Source organism: Mustela erminea, chromosome 6 (assembly GCF_009829155.1).
Source record: "Mustela erminea isolate mMusErm1 chromosome 6, mMusErm1.Pri, whole genome shotgun sequence".
NCBI classification, from domain to species: Eukaryota; Metazoa; Chordata; class Mammalia; order Carnivora; family Mustelidae; genus Mustela; species Mustela erminea.
Genome location: NC_045619.1, coordinates 39188438 through 39214052, shown reverse-complemented (window position 1 = coordinate 39214052; position 25615 = coordinate 39188438). Strand labels below are relative to the sequence as shown.

At 38.6% G+C, this 25615-nt stretch overlaps 1 protein-coding gene across 4 annotated transcripts in view; it reads left to right on the top strand.

Moving 5' to 3' along the window:
- The window catches only part of SYT1 (synaptotagmin 1), a 542261-nt gene that overhangs the window by 397017 nt on the left and 119629 nt on the right, over positions 1-25615 (top strand). For all 4 annotated transcript variants that reach the window (XM_032346925.1, XM_032346922.1, XM_032346923.1 and 1 more), the window contains 2 exons: positions 1328-1495; positions 4960-5127. In XM_032346925.1, coding sequence (XP_032202816.1) covers positions 1328-1495; positions 4960-5127 — 336 coding nt within the window. The remainder of the gene's footprint in view (positions 1-1327; positions 1496-4959; positions 5128-25615) is intronic.

Sequence of the window (25615 nt, the reverse complement as noted above, 5' to 3'; positions counted from 1 at the left end):
TGCTTATTCACATTACTATCTAAAGGTAAATTCCAAATACCAACTTGGCAAATCAACAAACTGTTTGCTTTACTAATCCTGTCTTAATAATCTGATGTCTATTTTAGCTATTCTTGTACATCTGTGTTTTGTATACCTGCAATCCAGTGTTCTTAACTGACACTCACTAATATACTGAGCATTAAAATGGAAAAATCAGTCATTCAGAGCATTGGTCCTGGTTAAAAACTGAACTAGCCAAAGTGCTCTTTTTACAAACGCGATGGGTCAGTTTTATAGAATATGAATGTGACTTTTTTTTTTTTTAAGGAAGTAATAGCATTTCTACTCTATCTGGCTAAAAAGGCACAGACTCAAATGTTTCAGCCTGATGTGAAAAGCTGTAATGTAACCGCATTTACTGACACGTATATATCTTGTATAACCTTGACTAAGAGTCTACTTTTGTTTCCCATGTGAATCTAAACCAGTCTGTTGATACAAAACATCTGATGACAGAGCATCTGGAAGAGTCCGCTCCCACATTTTATTTTCTTCCCCAAAACAGTAACAATGCCAGCCTACACTCACAGTCCTAAAACAGGAATGTATCACTGAGAAAACAGACATGGAAAAATCTCAGTATTTGAAGAAAAAAAAAATCAGAAACATAGTCTCTTAGCATTACAAACCATATCTGTAATTTTACATTCATTTATATGAAGCTGAAATTATACTTCTTTGACTCCATGTCCTAGATTCAATTTCAGAATAAATAATAATTTTACTGTAAGTTAAAATAAGAAACAGGCAGCATACAAATAAAGGTCAAATGTGAGAGAAACTTGCTCATCTTATTTTTATCTCAAAATGCTACCTAATTTCTAAGAAATTCCTATTTTGCTGGTCTGAAGCTTTGAGCGCAGAATAAAAATTTCCTACTTTATAATCACAGACTTGTTATTGTTTAACAATTTATTTCCACTTACAAATCATGCCCTGGAAAGGAAAATAATGCACGAGGGCTTTTAGCAACTGGAAAGTTATTTGATTGCAGCCCTTTTGCAAATATAAATTCCATATTTAACTGTAATCAGCAACCTTTTAAAAGCCTCTTTTGTGCTTAAAACCAGGCTTCCCAGAGCCTGTATCTGTCATAATTGGTTTCTGAAGTCTATATGGCTTGTTTCATTTGCCTTCTGTGTTTAGATTGATAAGAGAAATAGTTTATTAAAAGCAAAGAGGAAGAGAAAGCAAGAGATCATAATACGCAGCATCGCAAACAAGTCAATCTTGTCCAAAATGTCCACCAATGCTTGTGTTTGATCTATTCTGTCTCTCATTACAGCTGCTGGTAGGGATTATCCAAGCTGCTGAACTGCCTGCCTTAGACATGGGGGGCACATCTGATCCCTATGTCAAAGTGTTTCTGCTGCCTGATAAAAAGAAGAAATTTGAGACAAAAGTCCACCGAAAGACCCTTAATCCTGTCTTCAATGAGCAATTTACTTTCAAGGTATTTCTTTCTTTCCTTTTTTTTTTTTTTTTTTTTTTTTGTACCTACAATGACTTCACTGTGGTTTTCAAGACCAATCTCATCCTGACACATACATAGATGTGCACATAGCCCCTTGTTCAGAGGCTCACAGATGAGTCTATTCAGAATATTTAAAATTCTTAACTTCAGTCCGGTGAGGATTCTATATTGCATTTAGATGTGGTCAGAGTAGGATTTGGCTCAGCCATTTCAGAACAGAATATAGCCTGGGAGATAAAGAGGCTGTCATTCACGTCTCAAAAGGGAGGTCGACTAGGTAAGCCAATAGACTTGCACATGTCCCCCTCTCTAAAACAGAGCCCAATCAAGAATGAAATCATTCTTTCTCTAAGTCTCGAAGTTCCTGAAAATAAATCACTATCACAGAACCAAGTAAACTGTGTTCCACTGTTTAAATGGTAGCAATAGGCTTTACTCTCGTTGTGAAATTCTGTGTATACACAGCCAATCTGAGCACACCGAAACCATTCTTAACTATCAATAAAAAGAATAGGAATCCCTTGTTTTTCAGCATTTCTAGCCTTTTTCCCACTCAACGGTCCTCTCTTCCCTAATGGCCTTCATCTTGTTGAGACACCTCAGTTGACAAACAATAACCAAAGGAGATTCTGGCCAAATGATAATGACTGGACAGGGAAACGGGCTCGGTGAGCCTCGGGCATCTCTGCATATACACAGTCCCATAGCTCTTGCCTCGAAGTCATGCACAAAAACAACGCTTTCATAGCTCTCTTTAATATGTGGGAAAAAAATTTTAAATGCATTACTTAAAATAATACATTTCTGAAAAATGAAAGGTCTGTGAATATGCCAGCAGGCGGATTCAGAACCTCTCATCTATCAGCCAGCCTTCGCCACAGCATGTGCCTCATGTTGGCAAATACTGCGTAGGAAATAAATGGATGAAACCGAGGGCATGAGTCATTTTCTCAAGCCCTGTTTCCAATTTCGCAAAAGAGCAGTGTCTTTCTCTTCACTCTGAAATTTGAGGTTTTAAGACAAAAAAAGTCTCCAATGTCTTGTCAGTAATCTCTTTAAAAACTACACTTTTCTATGCCCAGAGAGTTTGTTTAGAGTCTCAATGAAAACATCCTGAAACTACTCAGCTTATGAAGAACTAATCACTATGGCCAATCCACCACAAAACAAAATGAAAATAAAATAAAATACTACAAATGGTAATCACAGTCATACTATTTGACTATATTTTAATCTTAATTTAGGTCAGGAGTTTCTAACAACGATTTAGGAAGCAGATTCTTAAATTATTTGAAATATTGGGGGGGTCTTTGTTTTGAGTTACACGTATGTTAATTTTAAAAATGTGTTCCTAAAATTTGATGAGACGTGTTTAATTATTAAAATTTTTAAATTGTCTATAAAATTTTGTCAGGTTCCATTTTATTTCAGGAATGTTAATCAAACCATAAATCTATCCAAAGTGTAATATATTTTGATACACTTAAGAACCATGTTGCTGTTTCGAGAATGGTTAATTTCGCCAGGAGATGTTATAGATTATGCATCCTGAAATGCCAATGGACAGGTTGTTCGAATAGAAGCACAACAGTTTTAAGATGATAGGCTTTAAAACTGAGTTCAAGTGGTACCTGGGTGGCTCAGTGGGTTAAAACCTCTGCCTTCGGCTCAGGTCGTGATCCCAGGGTTCTGGGATCAAGCCCTGCATCAGGCTCTCTGCTCAGCAGGGAGCCTGCTTCCCCCCCCCCCTCTCTTTCTCCCTGCCTCTCTGCCTACTTGTGATCTCCGTCTGTCAAATAAATGAATAAAATCTTTAAAAACAAAAAAAAAACCAAAACTGAGTTCTAATCCGCTTGACATGAACTTGACATCCCCAACCTAAATGTGGCTGCTTCTCCTCCAAACTCCCAGCTAAAGGAACTACTTATCATTCAAGTAACAAATACAGAAGGCCTACTATGTCAGCTTTGTGCTAAATGCCTCAAATGTATTCCTTCACTCAGCCTCAAACATCTTTATGAAGTGGGCCCTATTATCATCACTATTTGGTAAATGAGAAGTGTGAAGTTGGTTCACTTGCCCCAGGCCCTTTAGCTCGAAAGTGGAAAAACCCAGGCCCTGGCCTGCCTAACCCCAAGTCCAGGTTTTTTCAACTAATGTTATTTCAAAAGAATCACAAAAAAAAAAAAAAGTAAATTTTTTTTTAAAAAATCCAGAGTGAATTTGGAAATAAGATGAAATTTCTGGAGGTTATCCCTATTCTAAAATTCATCTCTTCCTTTGAAATTCAGCTGTTGGGAAGGGTTTATTTTTTTCTCCCAAAATGAAAAATGTATTCTTCCTCTTTTTTAATCAAAGTATTTTAATCAGATTCCAAATAGATGACAAGTGACAAAAAAACTCCTGAAAAACTGCAAACTCTTAAACATATACAGTCAAATATGCTTCCTTAGCCTTCCCTTAAACATACAGAATTCATGGAGAAATGTTTGATGGAGCAAAGACAATCGTTTACACTGATAAATAAAAATTGATCAAAACTTCAATACAAGTCTAAATAATTTCTTAATTAGGCATTTCTACCCAGTTACTGAAGTGTAGCTTACTTAGATGGCACTACTCTCCCTGAATATTAAAAATGTCACTAATAAAATCCCAACCCATAGCATCTGTCCCAGATTCATCTGAGCAGCTGGAGAATTCATCAGTTCTTGGCCTTTTGCCACAACTCATCCTAAAAAGTGTCATACCTAAGAATGAACTTTAAGATCTATATTATAATGCATCTCTGATATTCAAAACATCCACTTCCTAGTCAGTTCCTGTCAATCAGTAAATTATTTTAGGGAGTAGGTAAGGCAACTTGTGAATTTCATTTCAATCCTTTCTGACTTCTAGCAGATTTATGAAAAGATCTGCTGCTCCATTCAATTGTGCCATCCAAATGGCTTGAAAGAGTTAACAGATTTTTTGAAACAAGTTTTCTACTTCAAATAAGTATACCCTGACAAGATAACTGATAACAATAACAAAATGTTCTACAAGTAAAACTTACACAGTCAAGTGCAATTAGCTTGGATTATTCTTCTATCAAACAAATTCCCACCTGATCATTCTAATCATTCAAAAGATGAATATTTAAGTGCCTACTGTGTGCCAACACTATTAAACCTTAAGGTGATTATAGCATGACTAATAGTAAGACACATTATCAATAATACAATAGCTTCTAGAACTTTAGGATAAAGTGATGACTATGGTTGAGCCCCCATTGTCTCCCAATTTAGCTGCAAGTTGTTATTCAAACAAATTAATTTTTTTAAAAGTACAATTATCCCACTTTTGTTTATCCAGCTAGAGTATTAAAATTAAACACTTTGAACAAGTCACACATTTTCAGCATTTTTGTGACCGGATTTTTATCCTCCTCTTTTTTTATTTAGGTGCCCTACTCAGAATTGGGTGGCAAGACCCTGGTGATGGCCGTGTATGACTTTGACCGTTTCTCTAAGCATGACATCATTGGGGAATTTAAAGTCCCCATGAACACAGTGGATTTCGGTCACGTAACTGAGGAATGGCGTGATCTGCAGAGTGCCGAGAAGGAAGAGGTAAGGAAAACATTAGCATTTCTAATACAACGAGCTGTACTCGCCAGTTGCTCCCCACATAATAACCTATTGAAAGAATCTCTCTGCACACGATGATGTGGGTCTCCAGCTGCTGACAGCTGGCAAAATAGGGTTAAGGGATTGATTGCATAACCTTATTAAAAAGCACACAGGTCTTCTGGGTCTTATTTGAAAGAAAAGAGAAAGATTTGCGTGCTGTGTCTATAGATAATTCCCTGGACACACACACACACACACACACGCCCACTATCTGCTTCCAAAAAGCTTCCAAAATGCCAGACACGCACACATCTACTTCTTTAAAAGGACAGTGAAAAATCATCTTATTCTTTGTATTTTTCCACAATCATTTTGTGTTTTCTACATAGGTTATGTAGCTATTAAACAGAAATCAAATAGCACTTTCCCCTTGATTATGTCTGCATATCACAGACCGTTCATTGTTTCTCCACAGATATCGGAGTATGATGGGTGGAACATCAAATATAATTCACAAAGGCTGATATTAAATCCATTTTTTAAATGACTCACATTTTAATAGTACTCTTCACATTGTTTTTTCCCCAGTTTTAACAGTTCAGCCCAGAATTTTTCTGTGATTTAAAAAGGGAAGTTCAATATCCTTAGTGCATTTAAACTACATAATAATCAATTCTATTTGATTATGCTATGCCTGCCTAGCGTTTTCTGTGCAAATGTTTCAACAGGCCAATATCAGAAAGGCAAACAACTCTAACTTCTCTGAATTCCTAAAGCAACAACTTTTCTAGCCATTTCTGGGGTCCTGACCATCTCTTGGGTGATTATAAGCCCAAGGGATTGTCAACAGCCTCCTTCAGGATTTCTAGGATTGTGTCATGTGTGATCCCTTTGGGGCCACCAGGGAGATGAAAGAGAGGCCCAAGCCCTCAGAGAAATTCAGCCAAGCCCATTACCTGGGAGTCCTCTCAACCTGAGATTTTCTATGATCTATGTAACTCAGTGAGGTTTTAGAACAGGTTTGTTGATTGCTGTACTGCAATCAAATCTTATTAGTGCTCTAAAATTATTATGTGGTTGTAAAAAAAGGAATAAAAGGTATTTGAGCTGAGCTCTTCTTTCCTTTTGGAAAGAAAGATATATAACTTAACCAAGTATGTTAGTCAGAATTAGATTCATGGATACTGAAATCAATTTAGCCCCACTGTGGATATTATTAAAAGAAACCATGCAAGGATAATATTGAGTTTTTAAATTTTGTTATGTTTATAAGTAGTTCTTCTCTTTGAGTGCACTAGTATCAATATTAAATCCAACATGTTTGAAAACAATCACTTGATCATAATGTTTCTAATTATTGAGCAAAGTAATGAGCTGTTTTGTTGAATTTTTATATTTTGTTGAAAGGTTTTACTTTATCAATTCCTTGCAGTTGGGGTGCACAGTGGGACTATAACAAATACTTATTAATGGAAACTGTTTTTATTAGCTGAATGGTTAGTGGTTAGCCTGTTGGGTATCAGAATATGACCCACTCATCCTTCACAATAGTTACCTGTCCAGAGTTCATACTGCTCACCTGATAACTATCAAGTGGTATGATATTCCAAGATCATACTTACCTGGGTTTCTGAAAAGTTGGGAAATATTTTTGCCTGAGTTAAGAAAATATTTAAGAAAAAAAAAAATAAAGAAAATGTAAGCCATCTAGCAGTTCTCCTCTTTCGAAAATTCTTTGAATATGAACAGAGTTTTAGACTTGGCAATAGGCCAACAGGCTTGGCTCTAGACTTGAGCAGAGTAGATAGACTGACCAAAAAGAATCCCATTTTTCTTTTCACCCTCTTACTTGCTCTCTTCTTTCTCTCTTTTCTATTTCCTTCTTTCTTCTTCCATGTCTTCTCTCCCTATCTATGACTCTTGTAGCCCAACTCATTCAAAAATATTATGTGGATATTCACTATGTAGCACTACATTTCTAGAACTGTGTAAGTACTAAACAAAGTGAATGGGTGGCCCCGGCTCCGGCTTTCATGGAATATAGTGTGGTCTCCTTTTCCTTCCTCATGCCAATCTTTGTGTTACTCATGGTCGGTGACCCTGGTTTTAGGAAAAAGTCCTGTCTGAAAATCAAACACTCCTGGGTTTCAATTCTGACAAGTCCCTTTACCAGATCAGAGAAGTTGGACACGCTACTTAAGCTCTCTAAAATTCAGTCTGTTGATCTAGGAAGGGTTTTACCATCATCTACCCCTTGTCTTCCAGATTAAGTAGGATAGAGTATTAAGTGCCCAGTAGAGAGCCTGGTATGCAGTAAGTGAGCAAGAGATCGCCCATTCTTTCTTCTTGGCCAATCTTTTCTGTGTTCTTTTACTTTGTTTTTACCTCCCTATTCATTCTGGCCTTTTCCCTCTATCCAAATCTACTTCTCTCTTCTTTTTCTCACCACCATTCTACTTACTGAATGTCTCTGCAAGTTTTTAATGGGAAATAATTCTACAACCGCATTTTTAAACTCTTGAGCCTTTCCTCTTTGATATCTACTTGGGAAGAGCAATTTTTAGTTTGAAGTTGAGGGACTATTTCCTTTTATCATGATATAGGAAGCCTCATAAAACAGATGTCTAGCTTACGAAATAGCTCCAGATGACTACAACCAGGTGTAAACTTTCTCATAATAAATGAAGTAAGATTCCAATCACATTTTTGTACCTGAATAATTACTTATTCTCACTGATACACACTCTATTTATTTCATGCTACTGTCCATTAACTGCAGAAAATTATAGTTGTATGACTATTCTGTAGTCCAGATTTCCTTTGGTTCTCACAATTTTAAAGATACTGTTTTTCCATTTTACATGAACAATTCTGTTCATGATTTTCATTTTCCTTTTATCTAACAGTGTTGAGTGTTGTTTTTAATATAAAAAGTGAAAGGTATTTACAAAAGTGAGGAAAAAGGGAATTCAAGAAACAGCTTTGGAATCTAGAAACCGAGGCACTCATCAGAGTAGTCTGGTTCAGGTTGGCACTTGGATTTAAACAAGTTAAATCCAACCCGCTGAGATCCAACCCTGTGATTTTGGCTTTATTGCCAGAAAGTTAAAAATCATAAAAGTCATAAGATAGTGAAGCAATTATGTAAGTTAAAAATTTGTTATTTTAGTGATCAGCTAAATGTGCAAGCAGTTTAGGGGAGACAAGGGGAAATAGACTTATCTGGAAGTTACCAAGCACATGTTGAAAATGTAAAGGTGTGTGAAAGAGATAAGCTATGCCAGGAAGAGCCCTAATAAGCACAGGGCTCCCACTGTTAGATTCTAGCCGCTAGGGAAAGCATCTCTGGTCAGATTTCCATTCTGAATTGGTAAGTTTCTCTGACACAGTCAAAGCCTCCTTACTGGTTTAAGTTCACTCAAGGTGTCTTGCCTTCTGCCTTCTAACAGATGAAGATGGAATTTGACTTTACAGACCACTTACTTTTTGTTTCTTTAAAACAGAAAAGTACATCCTCTGAGTGGAGAAACAATAACAAAGCTTTTCTTTTTTCCCTTTTTTTAGGATTGGGCCTCAAAAATCATCTTTTTACAAAAGGCTTTTTAATCACCCATTTGCACAATGTTTCTACTATTATAACCTCAGGCTATGTTTTTGAGATTTTCTTTTTAATCATTCAAAAAATATTGATGCTGCCCACCGGTCAAACCTGAACCCAGCCCTCATACTTTTATAATAGTCCAGATTGATACAACTGCTTAATTACTTCAAATGTTATAATGAATGGCTATAATTCCATTTTTCTTTCCTTCTTGAATTTTATGATTTTAGAAATTGTCTCAGTTCTGCATTCCAGCATCAGTTATCTTTAAAGCACTTAGTTCCTTTTTTTTTTTTGCATTTTATCCCTAATTTTTATGTATTTTTAGTATTTTGTCCCTAATTTATATATTTTAACCTCCACTACTACATTTTCACTGCTACCTTTTATCTCTAAAAACAACATAAGAAATAGATACCACCAGAAAACAACTAAGCCTTTTTTTCTTTTTACTTTCAAACAAGTAATTTTTTTCCTCCATTAGAGAATAAGTCTATCACCTCTGCTTTGTGTGGAATTCGTTAAAGAGTGGTTTTTAAATGAGATTCGGTAATCCAGTGCAAATGGGAAAAAAATTGATTGCTGAATTAAAGCTAGTTGGAACATAATTTAATTAGTACCCAAGCAGAAGGGTAGAGAAACTACTTTATTGCCTTAATAGAAAATCAATTTTGCAACAAAATTTCACATTTTTAAGCCTAATTAGAAAAACATTTACTTCACAGAAAAGCATTTGGAAAATACATATTCAGTCAAATGGCAAAAATTGTTCCAACTCCAATGGTCAATTACTTGATATTTCTTTGGAATGAGTTAAAGTCATTATTACTTACAGCATCTCTTATGGCCAAAGATCATAAAAGAACTGATGTTATTTCTAAGTGTACTTAGTAGTCAGATGGTAACTCATACCCTCTGAGAATCTCTGCACAGCAAATCAATGCCATGAATGGAAATCCTCCCAAAGGTTAATTGGTGGAATTTAAACATGGATGCCAATAAGAACCTTCCTTGTCATTTACAATCTATCACATTAGAGAAGTCCACCAAAGACACCTATTTTGATCCATACATTACAGAAAATTATATTTATTTGTTTTTGTTTTTTTTACTTGTTCATTGTCTGCCTTTCCTCCCCTCCCCCCCAGCCTTAAGACTATAAGCTCCATCCCAGCTGTGGCCATACCTATTGTTCCCCGCTATGAGACCCAATTTGATCACAGGGGCAAGCACACAGTAGGTGTGCAAAAATATTTTTGATTGAAGGAATGGGGGAAGGTGTTTATTATACTGTGAGATATTTCAGAACTCCCTTTTTAAAGTCCCTATCAGTAACAGTAATTCTGTTCTTGTTTTATAAATGAAGTCCAGGATCTTCTGAAAGCCCATCAACAAAATACACCAGCATTAAACAATGAAAATGGTTTACTAGCTTTTTAGGTATTTTGGTCTTTCTTTTTTTCAGGATTTTATTTATTTATTTGAGAGAAAGAAAGAGAGAGCACACGTGAGCAGGGAGAGGGGCAGAAACACAGAATCTCAAGCGGACTTTGTCCAATGTGGGCTCTACCTCATGACCCATGAGATCGTGACCTGAGCCAAAACCAAGAGTCAGATGTTGACCTGACTGAGCCACCCAGGCACCCCAGTCTGTTTCTTTTAAAAGGGAGGCAGTGTATATGCTTAGCAAAATCACTGTTGTTACTGCTTTTGTTGATGGTCATTAAGATGATGATAGTTGTTAAGGCTTATTCAGTATGGTGTTCTCTGCAGCATTCTTGTCACCCTGTTTTCATGATGCACAGAAAGCCTTGTGGTTTAGCTTAGTTTAACTTTATCTGAAAAGTTAAGACTTAGTGAAAGCTATGATGTCAGTCTCTGCTTGCAACATGGAAATTTACCCAGGAAGAAGTGGAGAAGAATTAACTCCAAGGAGACTTCAAAGAATATGAACAAATACCTAAGTTTATCATAGTATTAATCGTTACTCAGATTTATAACACAATAGATATGATATAGTGGTATTCAGTTGTCTTATAATAAGACCATGATATAATTTAATGCATTTAGTATATATATGTTCATTTTATAGGACTTGGAATATAATAATTTCATTTCAACTATTACAGAAGTAGAGTTGCCTTTGATTTTTTAGCATGTTTTTGGCCATAGCTATGGTTTACTTGATTTTGAGTCTTCAGTTAGAATTTCAATCTCCAATTATAACAGTATTGCTATGCATAACAAGCATTGTCTGCTCCACAATGTGGTTTCTAAGAACATCATAGGAAAAAGAAAATAACTTGAAATATCCCTCTATGTGTAGTAGCACTTGATGGCCTTTCTAGTTAAGAAGACTTTTCACGCACAAATGGACGAGACCAATCCTCACTTCGCTGAGTTTCTAAATGAAAATTTAATATCGTTTTATTTTTCATTGTGAATTCTCTAGAAAAGTAATCTAAATTTAGACTTTAAAGAATTAAATTGGGGGAGAGCGACGCTGGGTATTTTCAAAATACCTCCGATGACCTTGCATTGTCCTACTTCAACCTGCTGCACTGCTCTCCCCTTCACAACTCTCACCACCCAGAGGCCTGTATTCCCAGCTCTGCTCTCATTTCCAAAACTCACCTTTATTAAAACTCGCTTTAACTTCTCCACCTAAGCTATGAACACAAATAATAAAAGCTACCTTTCACTGAGAGTCTACTATATGCCAACAAAAAGAGTTCTCACAACACTCTTCAAAACTGGCATTATTGTATCTATGTACAAAATGAAGGAATGAGACCTGAAGCCCAGGACAGTCTGAGTAATTTGTCCAAGTTCATACAACTGATGGCAGAGCTAAAATTCAAACACAGGTCTAAAGCCCACACTTTTCTATTTAACCATACCGTCTTCATTAGGCAGTCTTTGCCAGTCATTTCAGCCCCCAAAATATAGCTGTAAACTCAATTTAAATACAATAACAAAAAACCAACTGATGGGAACTAGTTTTTCTCAGCTTTTTTTTTTTTTAAAAGATTTTATTTATTTATTTGACAGAGAGAGATCGCAAGTAGGCAGAGAGGCAGGCAGAGAGAGAGGAGGAAGTAGGCTCCCTGCTGAGCAGAGAGCCCGATGTGGGACTTGAACCCAGGACCCTGAGATCATGACCCGAGCCGAAGGCAGCAGCTTAACCCACTGAGCCACCCAGGCGCCCATTTCTCAGCTTTGACTTATTTTTTTCAGAATCTTAACATTTGGTCAGTCTGCTTTGACAACTTACACATTGTTAAAACTTACATATATATGTATCTATACACACACACACACACACACACACACATATATATACATATATTATACATTTATATATATTATATATATTTTATATATATTTTTCCCCCTCATATATATATATTTTTCCCCCTCCAATATTATAATATATTGCAAATGTATGTAACATAGCAAAAAAAAAAAAAAAGAAAAAAAACAGCTCTGGCATTTTGTTTCTTTTTAATATTTCAAATACTCAGCATGAACTCCTGCCCAAGATACAAAGTCTGCAAATGCCAAAGTACTCATTAATACAAACATGTTATTATTTACTCATGAGTGCTGATGAACTTAATGAAGGCAGAGGGATTTCTCTTTGCATTTAAAAAAAATAAATAGAATATAAATTCCTATCCATTCATTTAAAATGCAGTATCTATGCAATTAGTATAAAAATATATTATAAAGTATATGAAGGATATAAAACAAAAAATTAACACTCGCATATGAGAAGTGGCAATAATTGTAACAAAACTTTATAAGGTAAAATAATAAAAGCTTCAGGAAGAGCAGAGTAAGAAGTATAAATTCAAATGTACCATATGTTTTAAGCAACAAGAAAAAACATGGACAGGGAGGCGCCCCTGAAGACTGGAAAAAAGTGAACCAGTCGTTAAAACAGAGAATTGGAAGAGGCAGAAAGAAATGGAGACTGCCCTCCAGAAGTGAAAAAAGGTCAGCTAGAGCAAATTTTCAGAGCCGAGACCGCCAGCACCAGGCCCAGCCAACAGTGGAGTGCGAGCTTGAACAGATGCCCTGCAACTGGATAAACGAGACTGAGCAAAGCAGTGCGCTGACAGTGCGTTTCTTAAACGTCAGCCGGACGAATCTAGACTCCGGTCATTAAGTGAACCTTGTTCTTCCCAAGGACAAGACTTGGGCTAGGAGAGCCAGACCCACATCTGTGCCCAACACTCTACTAACTGCTTCTCTCACGTTATTTCATGTAATTCTCGGGGCAGTCCTGTGGGGGTGACTCCTCTTCTCCCTGTTCCACATATTAGAAAATATAGTTTGGGCGCCTGGGTGGCTCAGAGGATTAAGCCTCTGCCTTCAGCTCGGGTCATGGTCTCAGGGTCCCGGGATCGAGTCCCGTATTGGGCTTTCTGCTCAGCGGGGAGCCTGCTTCCCCTACCCCTGCCTGCCTTTCTGCCTACTTGTAATCATCTCTCTCTCTCTGTGTCAAATAAATAAATAAAATCTTAGGAAAAAAAAAAAAAAGAAAAGAAAAGAAAATTTGCCCAGTGCCATCCATAAACAAACAACAGAGCACAGATTTAGACCCAGGTCTGCCTGAATCACAAGCCCATTTTCTCTCTACTCTGCCATACAGCCACTCAGCTGACGAAAGCTCAGGGAGTACATGGATGCGGTCTCATGCACCTCATCTCCAGAGCCTATCACTGCACCTGGAACACCCACAGTGTTTAAATATTTCCAAGTGAACCGAGAAAATTAGAATGAGATGAGAATTTTATCGAACATACATCCTGAGTTATACCACCTTCAGGGAAGTCATCTTTGAAAGATGCCCAGTTGTCCCAGGGTACTGCTTTTATGGTACCCCAAAATCTTTTGAATTCTATCTTCTCCCTCCAGGAGTCTCTCTCAGTGTACAGTACATTCTTTTCTCAATAGTGGCTTCTTTTTGTCTTCCCAAGGTACATTTTATTGAAATGGCTGTAAACTCTTTAGTGTCCTGTGGGAATGGATGATCAAATGGAGAAAAGCAATTTTAGTTACTGTGGTAAAATAAGAGGATGGATGTTCTTGTAAGCTTTGTATTCTGACTCTGGCCAAAATGTTGCGAGTATTAGCATCATTGTGTGGTCTCTCACATGGGTCACTATGGGAAAAATTATTAGGAGATAGAAGTTCTGACACATATAATATGAAGGAATCCAATTGTTTTAATAGCAACTGATGTAAGGGTTAGGCTTTCTTTTAACTCAAAGAATATAAAGGTTGTCAGTTGAATTTTGAGTAAAGCAGAGTAGAGTAGTTTAGAAGCACGGATTTTTGAATACAGATTGGTAGAGCACCAGTGAAGAGTGGGAGTTGAAAGGGGAACAAACAGAAAACAACAAAATGGGGAAAATGACATAGGTAAGAACAGTCTTGCCTGTATCAGGTTTATTATTGAAATAGTGAAGAGGTTCTTGAGTGGGAAGCAACGTGATCAATGCAGGAGAATGTCTTACTCTGTCATGTCCGCCATCTTCCCCACATTTGGATCTTTTACAATGTAATCCTTTCTGGGGAGTTCATCATATGTTTTACAACTTTTTTTTTTTATTATCTTGTTTGTGAATTCTTCAAATTAAATGTTTTTACCTTCTGTCTCACTCCTACCTCACTCTGAGCAGGCCAAATGTTTGTGTTGTGAAATCCGTAATCCATTACAATCTGTTACTCTGCAAGTAATGAAATGTCAGCAGTTGAGTTGTACTGTGTGTACTACAGAAAAAAGGAGAACGAGAACTCGCTGAGAAGCACCAGCTTAAATAACTAAAAGATCAAAGAGAAGGAGCATCCACACCCACACTTGCTTGTTTTAAACAAGGCTAAAAGTTTTTTATGAATTTTATGAACAAGAGTCTCCAAATTGTTTTGAGTTACTTTAATTCATTTCTTTTTATTTATTCAGCATGTATGTATTAAGTCCCTTTTATTAGCCAGAGACGATGCCAGTTTTCAGGACTACAACACTAAAGAAGACAGACCCATTAAGCTTAGACAGTTATACTTTTATGGTGACACAGCACTGTAGGGGAGATTAAAGCTCTGGCCTTGGAATCAGCCTATGTGGACCCAACCATGACTCCACTTACTATCAGTGTTGCTTAACCCTTCCTAAAAATGGGTTATTACCCACCTGCGTGAGCTAAGATACACTCTAAACCAATCACATGAAGTACTTAGAACAATTCTTGGCACCTAATAAACTCTGAGTAAATGTTATTCTTATTGTTGGAAACACAAACCAGTCCCCTTCTTTCCTTGTCATCAAACAAACAAACAAACAAAAAAACCCATCACCCTGACCACTACACCTGTATCTTTCTTTTTGTGAAGAGACTTAGACAGACCAAGGGTTCAGAGGGCATTGTCAGGCACGGTTTTGATCAAAAGGAGGTGTCTGAGCACAGACCCCAAGTCTGAGAGACTGTGAAGTATGAAAAGAGGTCCTAAATAATAATGGGGGGGAAGGCAATTTACCTCCTAAGTGTATACCCAAGAAAAATGGAGGCACATGTACACACACACACACACGCCACCAAAACAAACAAACAAAAAAAAACTGTATGAGAATGTTCACAGCAGTGTTTTTTAACAGCCAAAAATCAGAAGGAGCTCAAACTTCCATCAGGGGGTAAATAATTCAACATGCTATATACGTATAACAGAATATTATTCAGCCACACACACAAAGAGCAATGCCGCACTGATACAGGCTACAATACAGATGAACCAGAAGAGGCAAATCCACAGACAGAAAGCAGACTGACGGGGGCTGAAGGCTGGGAGTTGGGGGGTCAGTGGGGAGGAATGAAGAATGACTGCTAATGGGTATGGGTTTCTTTGTGGGAAATGAAAGTATTCTAAAATTAGGGAGTGATGATGGTTACACAATTCTGCAGATACCAACATCCACTGAATTAGACCATTTAAGAGGGTGAATTTTATGTTAGGGAAATTTTATCTCAGGAAAGCAGTTTTTTCAGAAGTGTTTCAAGCACTGAAACCCTAAATAAGGAAGCCTGATGTCTGAGGTTGATCCACAGCCCCATTTGAAATCATACTCGGGTACACTGTTGGTTCTTTCCTGATGTGGTTTGAAAAGTTTAGAGAGGTTTCCTCAAAGTATTCTGGTTTCCCTTTGAACCACAGCATTTGTCTCCAAGATCACGCTCCTCACCACATGGCTCTTGATATAAGGTCAACACTAACATCCTTGGGTTGGAAAGAACGCAGGCCTATGCACAGGCCACGTGGCTAGCCAGGGAGAACCCAGGATTCAGACACCAGTGCTTGATTCCAAAGCCATTGTCTTCTGGTCTATACCCCTCCGGGTAGGAAGTGTTAGTCTTAATTCTCCTGACATATAAACATTGTTTGAAAAATATGAAGACTAATCCTTTTACAGTCTGTCTCTGCACCATAGCTTCTCAGATTCCCCCAGTCATTTAGTCACTCTTTTCTGGGCCCTTTCTCGCAACATTATGCATTTTTTGAGGTAGAAACTGATACATAATAAACGCACTCCTATGAAATGTACATTTCAGCGTGTCTTCACTGTTTTGTCCACCACTATAACCACCACTGCAGGCAAGCTGCAGAAGGTTTCTTACCCCAGAAAAAGTCCCACGTGCCTCTTTGTCATCAGTCCCCGGTACCTAGAAGTAATCCGTTCTGCTTTTTCTCACCATGGCTTAGTTTGCCTGTTTTGAACTACATATAAATGGAATCCTACTGTTCTGGGTCCAGATTCTTTTGGTCCAGATGTTTCTGGGATTCTTCATAAAGCTGCATGCCACAGTTCTCTCCTTATAACTTAGTGTTCTAGTGCATGAAAAGGCCACAATTTACCCATTTTTGTGTTGATGGACATTGGGGTTGTTTCCAGTTTTGAATTATGATGAACAGAGCTGCCGTCAAAGTACTTGCCCACCTTTCTGGGACACATGATTTCATTTCACCCAGCACTGCTAGTTCATACGGAGGTGTATGTATCATGCTTTCTTAAGCTAAAGTGACCAGCACCCCAGGTAATAGTCCATGTAGAATTGTACTGGGATATTTACTATCTGGGATTCAATAGTATCTTCTCACTTTAAGGAGCCTCCTTGATGATGCTCAGCTCACTTTCATCCTTGATCTTGACAGTGTATTATCTATGCTATGCCATGCACTTGGCACCTTATTACATGCAGCCCTGTTGTGCAAGTGTAACTGCTTAGCCACATAACGCTCATACATGGAAAGATGCCTGGTTTGCCTGTTTTGTTGACTATGCAGGTGGGGTATGAGCTCCTTCCAAAGGAAGTATTTCATACTTTTGCACATCATCATGAGTGAGCGCCCAAGAAAAAGCATGGAATGGGTCAAGTGAGGATGTAATTCTGCGTCCAAATCCCATCAACTTTCTAAGCCTCCTTTCTTTTTATGAAAAATGTAAAATAGAGTATGTACTTTTACATTTGAAAACTGTTTTTTCCAATGGTGTGTACTAAATATATAGTTATGCAACCACTAAAACAACGTAATTTTAGGATATTTCCATCACCCCAAAAAGAAACTTCATGCCCATTTGCAATCATTCCCATTCCTACCCCTCATCCAGAGGCCACTGTTTATCTATTCCCTGTCCCTATGGATTTGCCTATTCTAGACTTTGCCTATCAGTGTAATCCTGTAATATGTGGCCTTAGAAAGTCTAATGTTGGGACGCCTGGATGGCTTGGTCAGATAAGCATCTAATTTTGGCTCAGGTCATGATCTCAGGGTTGTAGGATCAAGCCCCACCTGAAGCTATGTGCTGGGCATGGAGTCGGCTTAAGATTCTCTCTTTCCCTCCCCCTCTATTCCTCCCCACCCCAAACCCCCTGCCCACCCTTGCCTTGTGCTCTTTCTCCCACTCTCAAAAAAAAAAAAAAAGAAAGAAAGAAAGAAAGAAAGAAAAGGAAAGAAAAAGAAAAGATTAATGCCAAATAAATTCCTAAAGTAAATGGATACATTGAGTAATGAGTCACTTTGTTTGATGGGGCAAAATCTATCCTTTGCAGTTCTGTTTAACAATTACGGGACATTTTTTCCCTCTTACTGTGGGGCCAGTGACAGTCTCAGTATCTCTGGGCCATTCCTGTCCCCCGCTTTCCAGATTTCAAGTGCCTTCAGGCAAAGTGGAATGGCACCCAAGTTTTTGGAAAAGCTGATGAACGAATTCTCCGTGGGTCTACTTCAAACAGAACGATCCTGCCCTTGTTGTCTCCTGCTCCCTTACCTGCTCTCTCCCCTGTTCTTCATCTCTTCTCAAGAGGAACTCCGGGGACAAAAAGAAACTATCTAGTTTACTTTCTTGTTCCACTTTTAATGTCCCCCCAGTCATTAATAATGTGCGATTATTTTCTCCCTGAGATGGCCAGGAATGTACGTCAGCGCGCTCACTGGAGTGTCTTTCTGCTGGGCTCCAGGAGCTGGCAAATTCTGGCGTGGAAAACAGGAGAGCCTGGGCCACCAGGTGAACCCGAAGCCCAGCAAATCCAGCCGTGAGCAAACCATCCGCATATGCATTTTTAAATGCTTAGAGGGCGGTGTTCTTAGAAGTGAAGCCTTTCATCCTAGAATGAGCCCTTGCTTTCAACATCCTTTCTGAAAGTAACTTCAAAAATCAGGACTTTTTTTTCATGTGGAACATAATTTATGCTCAAGGACAATTTTCTGGACTTCAGGGAACACCAGAGCATAGGGATGAACATTTCAGAGTAAAGCACAAGGTCCCGCAGACAATGCTATTTTTTTTTTTAAGTACTTAGAGAATGAGAAGACTTGGCTATAAGTTTCAAACACTTTGGCATGTGGTGAGAGGTTGTGTTTACCAAAGGTTAATCAACTACTCTTCAGTGTAAGATGTTATTTCTACATAAATAAATCAATATTCTGACAAGGTACTCCCCTGAAGTCTTGCTTTCTGCTGGTGCTCAAGGAGAGAAGAGGGAGGCAACGACCTTCTGGAACCAGCATGGCAGGAATAGTCTGTTCTTAATTGTATCTCAGGGTCAAAAAATAAAAATAAAGTTGAGATTAGAATTTGAAATAGGTCAAGAGTCTGGAGTTTTATGTTTTGATTTTGGAACACATTTTTCGACAGCTTAAGTCATAAAGAGGGAATGCAGACAGTCTTTGAAATACTAATATAGAATCAATGTCTGTGTTTGACTTAGATTCTGAGGAGAGATGTACACTCTGTTTGAGGTCACTGACTTTCCAAGTACTATCATACTGCTATTTTGTTTATATTGAGGCCATGTTTGAAAATTACACGAAGGCTCTAGAACCTGCGTGTCACAGTAGACTTGCCTAATTTTAAGGGGTAAAAAGTCATCCATGTTTCTATTTGGTACACTATTTGCAAGGCTCTATTACCCAGAAAAATCAGGTAGAGCAACACTTATCGTATTTATATTCCCATCTCCAGTGTTTATATGAGCCAGGCACTGTGCTAAGTATGGTAGCTCATTTACTCCTAACCACAACACTATGAGTAGGTATTTTTATTATCCCAAATGTATAGACGAAGAAGCCAAAACAGAGAAGTTAAAAATCATACTAGGTCCTATAGCTAATGGGATAACTGAAACTCAGACTTTTGTCTGACTGCACAAACACCCTTTATGCTAGACAGCCTCTGAGAAAGAGGTGATAGGGCCTGTGATAGGGATATTTTCATCTATGAACACACGAACACACTGCATATGCCCTACGGTTTTTCTCCCTAACTCTTCTTCCAGCTCCCACGTCACGACCATGCCCTGTGAGGGAGGCTACGATGTTTGCCTCAGCTTGACACCTCTCCTTATTCTGAGATGCTCCCAGACTTTCTGAGTCCATCTTCCTGTGGCAGAGATAGACCTGGGAAAGACCCAACAGAACATCCCCATGTTTCTGCTCCCAAGTCTCCTCATCCCATCCTCTGGTTTGTTCCATTCTGTTATGCTACAAGTTCCTGGAAATAGGAAATCATTGCTTCCCTGTCTTTCACTGCCTTTCCTTACAGCAAGTCTGAGAATGAACAGGGAGCAAGATGGCCTACACTGTAATCATGCATAAAACACTAAAGATTAAGGGGACATTTTAATGTTCTCCAAACAATATTTAATTAGATATAATGGAATGCAAGAACTTTTTTTTTTTTCCCCCAAAACAAGATACTTTGTATGCTTGAAGTTCTCTAAGCCCCTGTGATTCATAAAGCAATAGGAGAAGCTCCTGACTAACACCCTATGGGGAAAATCAGATACCAAGAGCTGCAGAATTATATAATTTTGGGTCATTGCTAAAATCGTTTTCAAAGCGCAAGCTGCCAAAAATGGATGATTCCCCCATAAAATAATACAATTTGAAATATGGCACTGACTACCCTCCTAGATTTCCATTTCAAAACTCTAACTCTTACGAGAAAAAGGGAAAGGAGGACAGAAAAAGCATGAGCTACATCTTACAAAGCCAGACGATTACTAAATGTATGCCATCCCATACCCAATTTTTTCTTTCCTCAAATCCAAATGTTTCCTATTTTGAAGATGACATTGTAGCATTCCCACCTGGAGATTTTCATGCCATCTTTACAGGAGTTACTTTAAAGAGCTTCACATACAACTTAGCCAAATTTTTAAATACTTTTTATGTCAGATCTGAATTTTAGTGGGGTAACGAGCCTGTATGAAATGAACAGTTGCTGGTGCCATTTTCAATCACAACTTTCAAAGCTCTGTATCAGTTGCTGCCTGTGCAGGAAACCAGATCTAGCACCATCTGTATCGGGTGATTTCTGGACACCTTGATTCTCACTACCACCACCACACCCCCAAGCCCCCAAGCCCAGCCACTTACCCCTGCTAGCTTGTGCTCCCTCTTCAGAAATTCTCTAATTTGCTAATGAGTATTCCAATTGCTCATCACTTTCCTTGGGAGGAAAAATAACTTACAAATTCCAATTTAAATGCGAAGCAAGTAAGTACATTAGCTCAGTGAAATCCCACACACTATGGTTAGCCATAGTTAGCCATGTTTGCAAATGAAGAAACTGAGGCACACAGGGGCTAAAACACTTGTCAAAAAATCATATAACAAGGAAGCAGTGACCAGACATTAAAATCAATGGTTTGATTTGCTCCAAAAAGTCCACATTAATTTTTATTTCTTCTACTTATAAATTCTTTAAGAGCAAGAAGTTCACATTAAATTCCTAGCACTGGGAGTTAGGAATGATTAGACGAATGTATAAGGGATGCTGGTAATGAACTCACAGGCAGCAACACGTGCCTCTGGTGGCCTTTTGTGTTTTAAAAAAGTGGACTGAGGGGTACCTGGGTGGCTCAGTCAGCTAAGCAACCAACCCCGGATTTTGGCTCAGATCACGAGATCGATTCCCACGTGGAGCTCGTGCTCAGCTCGGAGTCTGCTGGAGATTCTCCCTCTGTTCCTCCCACCACTCGTTCTTGTTCCCACTCATGCAAGCTCTCTCTAAAATAAATAAGTCTCCTTTAAAAAGTGGATTAAGGTTTTTCCTGAAGAAACAATCAGTATCAGAATGGTGCCTCTTTAAATTACATGCAAGTCTGAGTTCCGGTTCTTCCACTCCAGGTGTGGTAAAGTGAAGGGAAATTCTTTATCTCAGTCACTGTTAGTCGAAATACAATAGGAGTAAACCTGAAAATAGAAAAGAGCTGATACATAGCTAAACTTTTTAACAAAGCTGATCTAGGGCAGAGCTGCTGTTTGGGGCATTTGGCCTGAGCCTGAGAGAAGTACTCACACCAGGATGTGTTGTACAAGTCACCGGGGATGAGTTCATGGCAAGACCCAGGACACAGTCTTGAGGATCGAGCCTCCTTTCAGATCCTCATGTTCCACATCTAATGAATTCAGTGCCTTGGGCTAGAACTTAAGTAACTGGAAGCAAAAAGCAGCCCGTCATTGTACTTTCTACAGGAAGACAATGCTTGGGACGCAGAGTGAACTCTGAGTGGAGCACAGAGCCACTTGCCCAGCCATTAGTTAGAATGCCACGGAGCCAAGTGGAAAGCGGAGGCGGGGAGCAGAAGGGTGAAGAGTGCCGAGTACGGTCTGTCTGTAGCCCAGGTGCTGACCGGCTGTCTCGCACCATCCCGTCCAGCCCGGCCATCATTCTCTAAGAAAAGGCTTCAGGCTGCAGCCTTTCTGGGTAAAATCATATGCACCTGACTTCAGAACTGAGCACAGAAATCATATCCTCAATGCAAGCTCTGGCAAACCTAAACCAAGACTGTGTAAATGTTAAGCTCCACTCTCTCAAAGAGTTTAAGACCTAAGTTATTCAAACACATTCTGAGACTGTGACAGGGAAGGACTAATCTATCCCCAAACAGAAACTGCTACTGACATCTTCTATGCCTCATCCTTCCGATTAAAGAGCTCTGAGAGTCCTTTCTTACTTAAGAGGCTGCATCCATTTGGATGATCTTTCATGTCCCATATATTTCGACTTGTCTTAATTTACATTTGTCCCCTGAAATGCAGATCATTAAGCCAGTAAGGAGTTTAAGATAATTGATCTCTTTCTTTCTGAGTGTCATGGTGACTTATGAATGATAACTCACATTTGCATGAACTTTCATATGTGCTAGGGCCTGCGGGGACTCAGCCCTGTGCTTCTGAACCAAATTCTGCTCTCCTTCACATCTTGGGACTTTGGCCTCGATGGTAGTCACTGCTCAGATTTGGGCTCTTAAAAGGACCCGAATCTCTTTCTCAGAGTGAGGGAACTGAGTAACTTTTGTCCATTGCAAATATCCACTTGAGCCAGCTTAGAATGACCTTCTGAAACCACTGAAGTCCAGGTACAAAGAACGGCGCTCAGATGACACATGGAAACCCAGAAGGACCCTATCTACAGTGTTCAGTGTTGAAACAGATATCTGAAAGAGCCTAGATCTCTGTAGGGTTTTTAAAAATAAGAATTGGGACATGGGTTTGTAGTCCTGCTCACAGTAAGGGAACAGACAAGGTGATCTCTCGTGGGATCTAGCAGTCTGGTGATTCATCAAAGAGGGTGTTTAAAAAGCAAAGGCATGAGAGAAACAGAGCTATGGCATCAATCTAAATCAAGGCTTACATGGACCTTTTTTTTTTTTTAAATTTCTGATCTCTCCCTGCGTTTTCATAAGCCCTATCCCAGTAGGACATACTCTCTACGATCACTTTGACAAACAACGGTTTTGGTACTTAGGTTTTTAGTCTCTTTCAAAGTAATCAATTTCTGACAATGAAAAACAGCCAGATGCTGATTCCAAAGCTCTGGACCACAGTGATAGATTTGGGGAACTGATTTAGCAAACTGGGTTTCTATATATCAACCCCTGGCTTGCTTTCTTGGGCGCGTTACCCGTGGACAGCACAGTCTCAGCAGAAGGTTAGACAAATGCAATAAAAACAGGAGTCATATCATGTTGACTTTCCTACCAGGTACCTTGTAAAGAAAGGTACTAGGTAAAAATATTTTTTTCTTTATGTTTAATGAGGGTTACTTGCAGGAAAAAAAAAAAAAATTCTGTCCAGAGATGAGAAATCTCACATAGTAAAGAGTTCTTGCAGACAGAAGCACTAACAAGCTGAGCCTCTGGCCATCGTATCTAAACTAGGTAGATATTCATATTCGTGGATGCCGGCCTATGCTAACTTATTTCAACATGGCAAAATGCCCTCAGCCTTCAACGGTAAGAAAATGGCTACGTATAAACTACCACTTAGTGGAATAGTAGACAGCCATTAGACATAATTACATGGAAAAAATGCTTTTGTATGTTAGGCAGAAAAAGCAAAATATCAAATTTATATATATGCCTTAGATGTGAGTCTTTTTAATATTTGCATAAGGAAAGAGGTAATTTGGGGATCTCTATAAGTGAGAGTATGGTCTTAGGATGCCAAAGGTGTTTTTGTTCTCCTTTTTAACATACATATATAAGTATAAATACACACATGCAATACACTTGACATAATAAATAATTGCATTTTATAATTCAACCTAGTACATTCTGATTTCAGAACAGGTTTTCAAGTGCTCTACCATGAGTTGTAAGAAAACGGGGATCAACTCACCTAATCCCTCCTCCATTTCCTTCTCTGCTCCAAATACCTTGATACCAACTGCAATATAGACCCATGAATGGGCTTCCATGTTAGCTTATGTTCAGCTAATGATCTCTTCCCTTGTCCCAAATTAGCTTGTCCCAGACATTTTCCCATACATTTCTCCAAGAAAGCATTCAGTATTTGCCCTTATGAAATCATTAGGAAACAGGAAGGTCAAAACAGACCAACATTTAAAAATATGACCCAGAGGACCCCTGCAGTACTGCAGAGCCCAAACCCCACGGAAGCATTACTTATGTCCTACGCACACACACAAAGTAGGAAATAGGCTAAAGTAGGAAATCTGGAAAGGGCTAAGAAAAGCTGTATGGCTGAAATAAATCTTGGCCAGCAAAGAGAAGTTTCTGTGGTAAATCTCGCTATGCCCCACAAAGGAATGGGGCAAAATAACAAGATGAAGGTTATGCCTTGGGTCACAGCAGCAGCAAATATATTGTTAAAAGGCTTTCAAGGCCTTGGAGATACCATCACAAAATGCTATTGACCTAAAAGACTTCCCTGAAGCGTGGATTTTTAAAAACCTGCATTCAAAATGCCAGCTAAGTTCTAGGATAAGTAGCCATCAAATCTGTCCTCCCTTCTCCTGGCCACCACAGTTTGGACATTCCCTAGAACATCTGAACGCCCCTTAAGTATCAGGGGCAGCTAAGGACCTGGGTGAACCCAAACTGTTCATGCATTTCTGGAAGACTTTAGCCTATTTCTGGTAGCTAAGGACATTGGGCTTCCGGGCTGTCCTACCAGAAGCTCACAGAGGGAGGCATCCCAGGATTTACTGTGTCTCCTTGTAAATCACAGTTTCAAAGTGTAACACGGAACACCTTCTTGGTGGGGAAACGCTGTGCAGTGGCTAAAAAGAAAAACTGTCATCTCATTCTTGGTGGATGTAGTAAAACAGACCACCAGATACTGAACAGGAAAAATATTGCTATGGACCTAATTTCATACCAAAAAATAGAACTGATCTTTGAGCTTGCTATTACTTTTTCAATACCAAGTTCGGGTCTCTTTGTAAATGCCAGCTTTGAGTAATTGAAAAACGTCTATAAAGTCATTTCCAAGAAACCTAGAGTTTATGAAAAGCAGAGAAAATATGGTCCATTTCTTGTAAGGCTTATGGTTTCCTCTTTTCTTTCTGATTTAGTGTGGCTGCAGAAGGCTCCTATAGGAAGAAGGGTCTTTGTACTCAGGTAGACCTGGGTTCAAAATGCCTCTCCCATTCGTGAACTGTGCCAACAGAAGTCAGCTGGCCTCTCAGGCTTTTAATTTCGTTATGCATCAGATGGAGAATACAAAACCTTATCACAATGTCAATTATACCTCAATTTAAAAAAAAAAATAAAACCCTCATCACAGGCCATGGTAATAAGATGCAGTAACATGAGAAAACCCACAACTAGTAAGCATGAAATGAATACTAGCTCCCTTTTCTCCTTTTCCTTCCTTTACAGTCTTGGGCAGTTATAATTTACACAATAACTATTTGTGTTAAATTGCCTACTACTTCTTTAAAATACAAAGATGCTACTTATTGATAAAGGGGAAAAAATACATAAAGCTTTCATCATGTGCCATGAAACATTTCCTGAGAGTGTAGTCCAACAAAAGGGACAGAGCTCTTCTTGCCATTCATGGAGAGTTAATTTT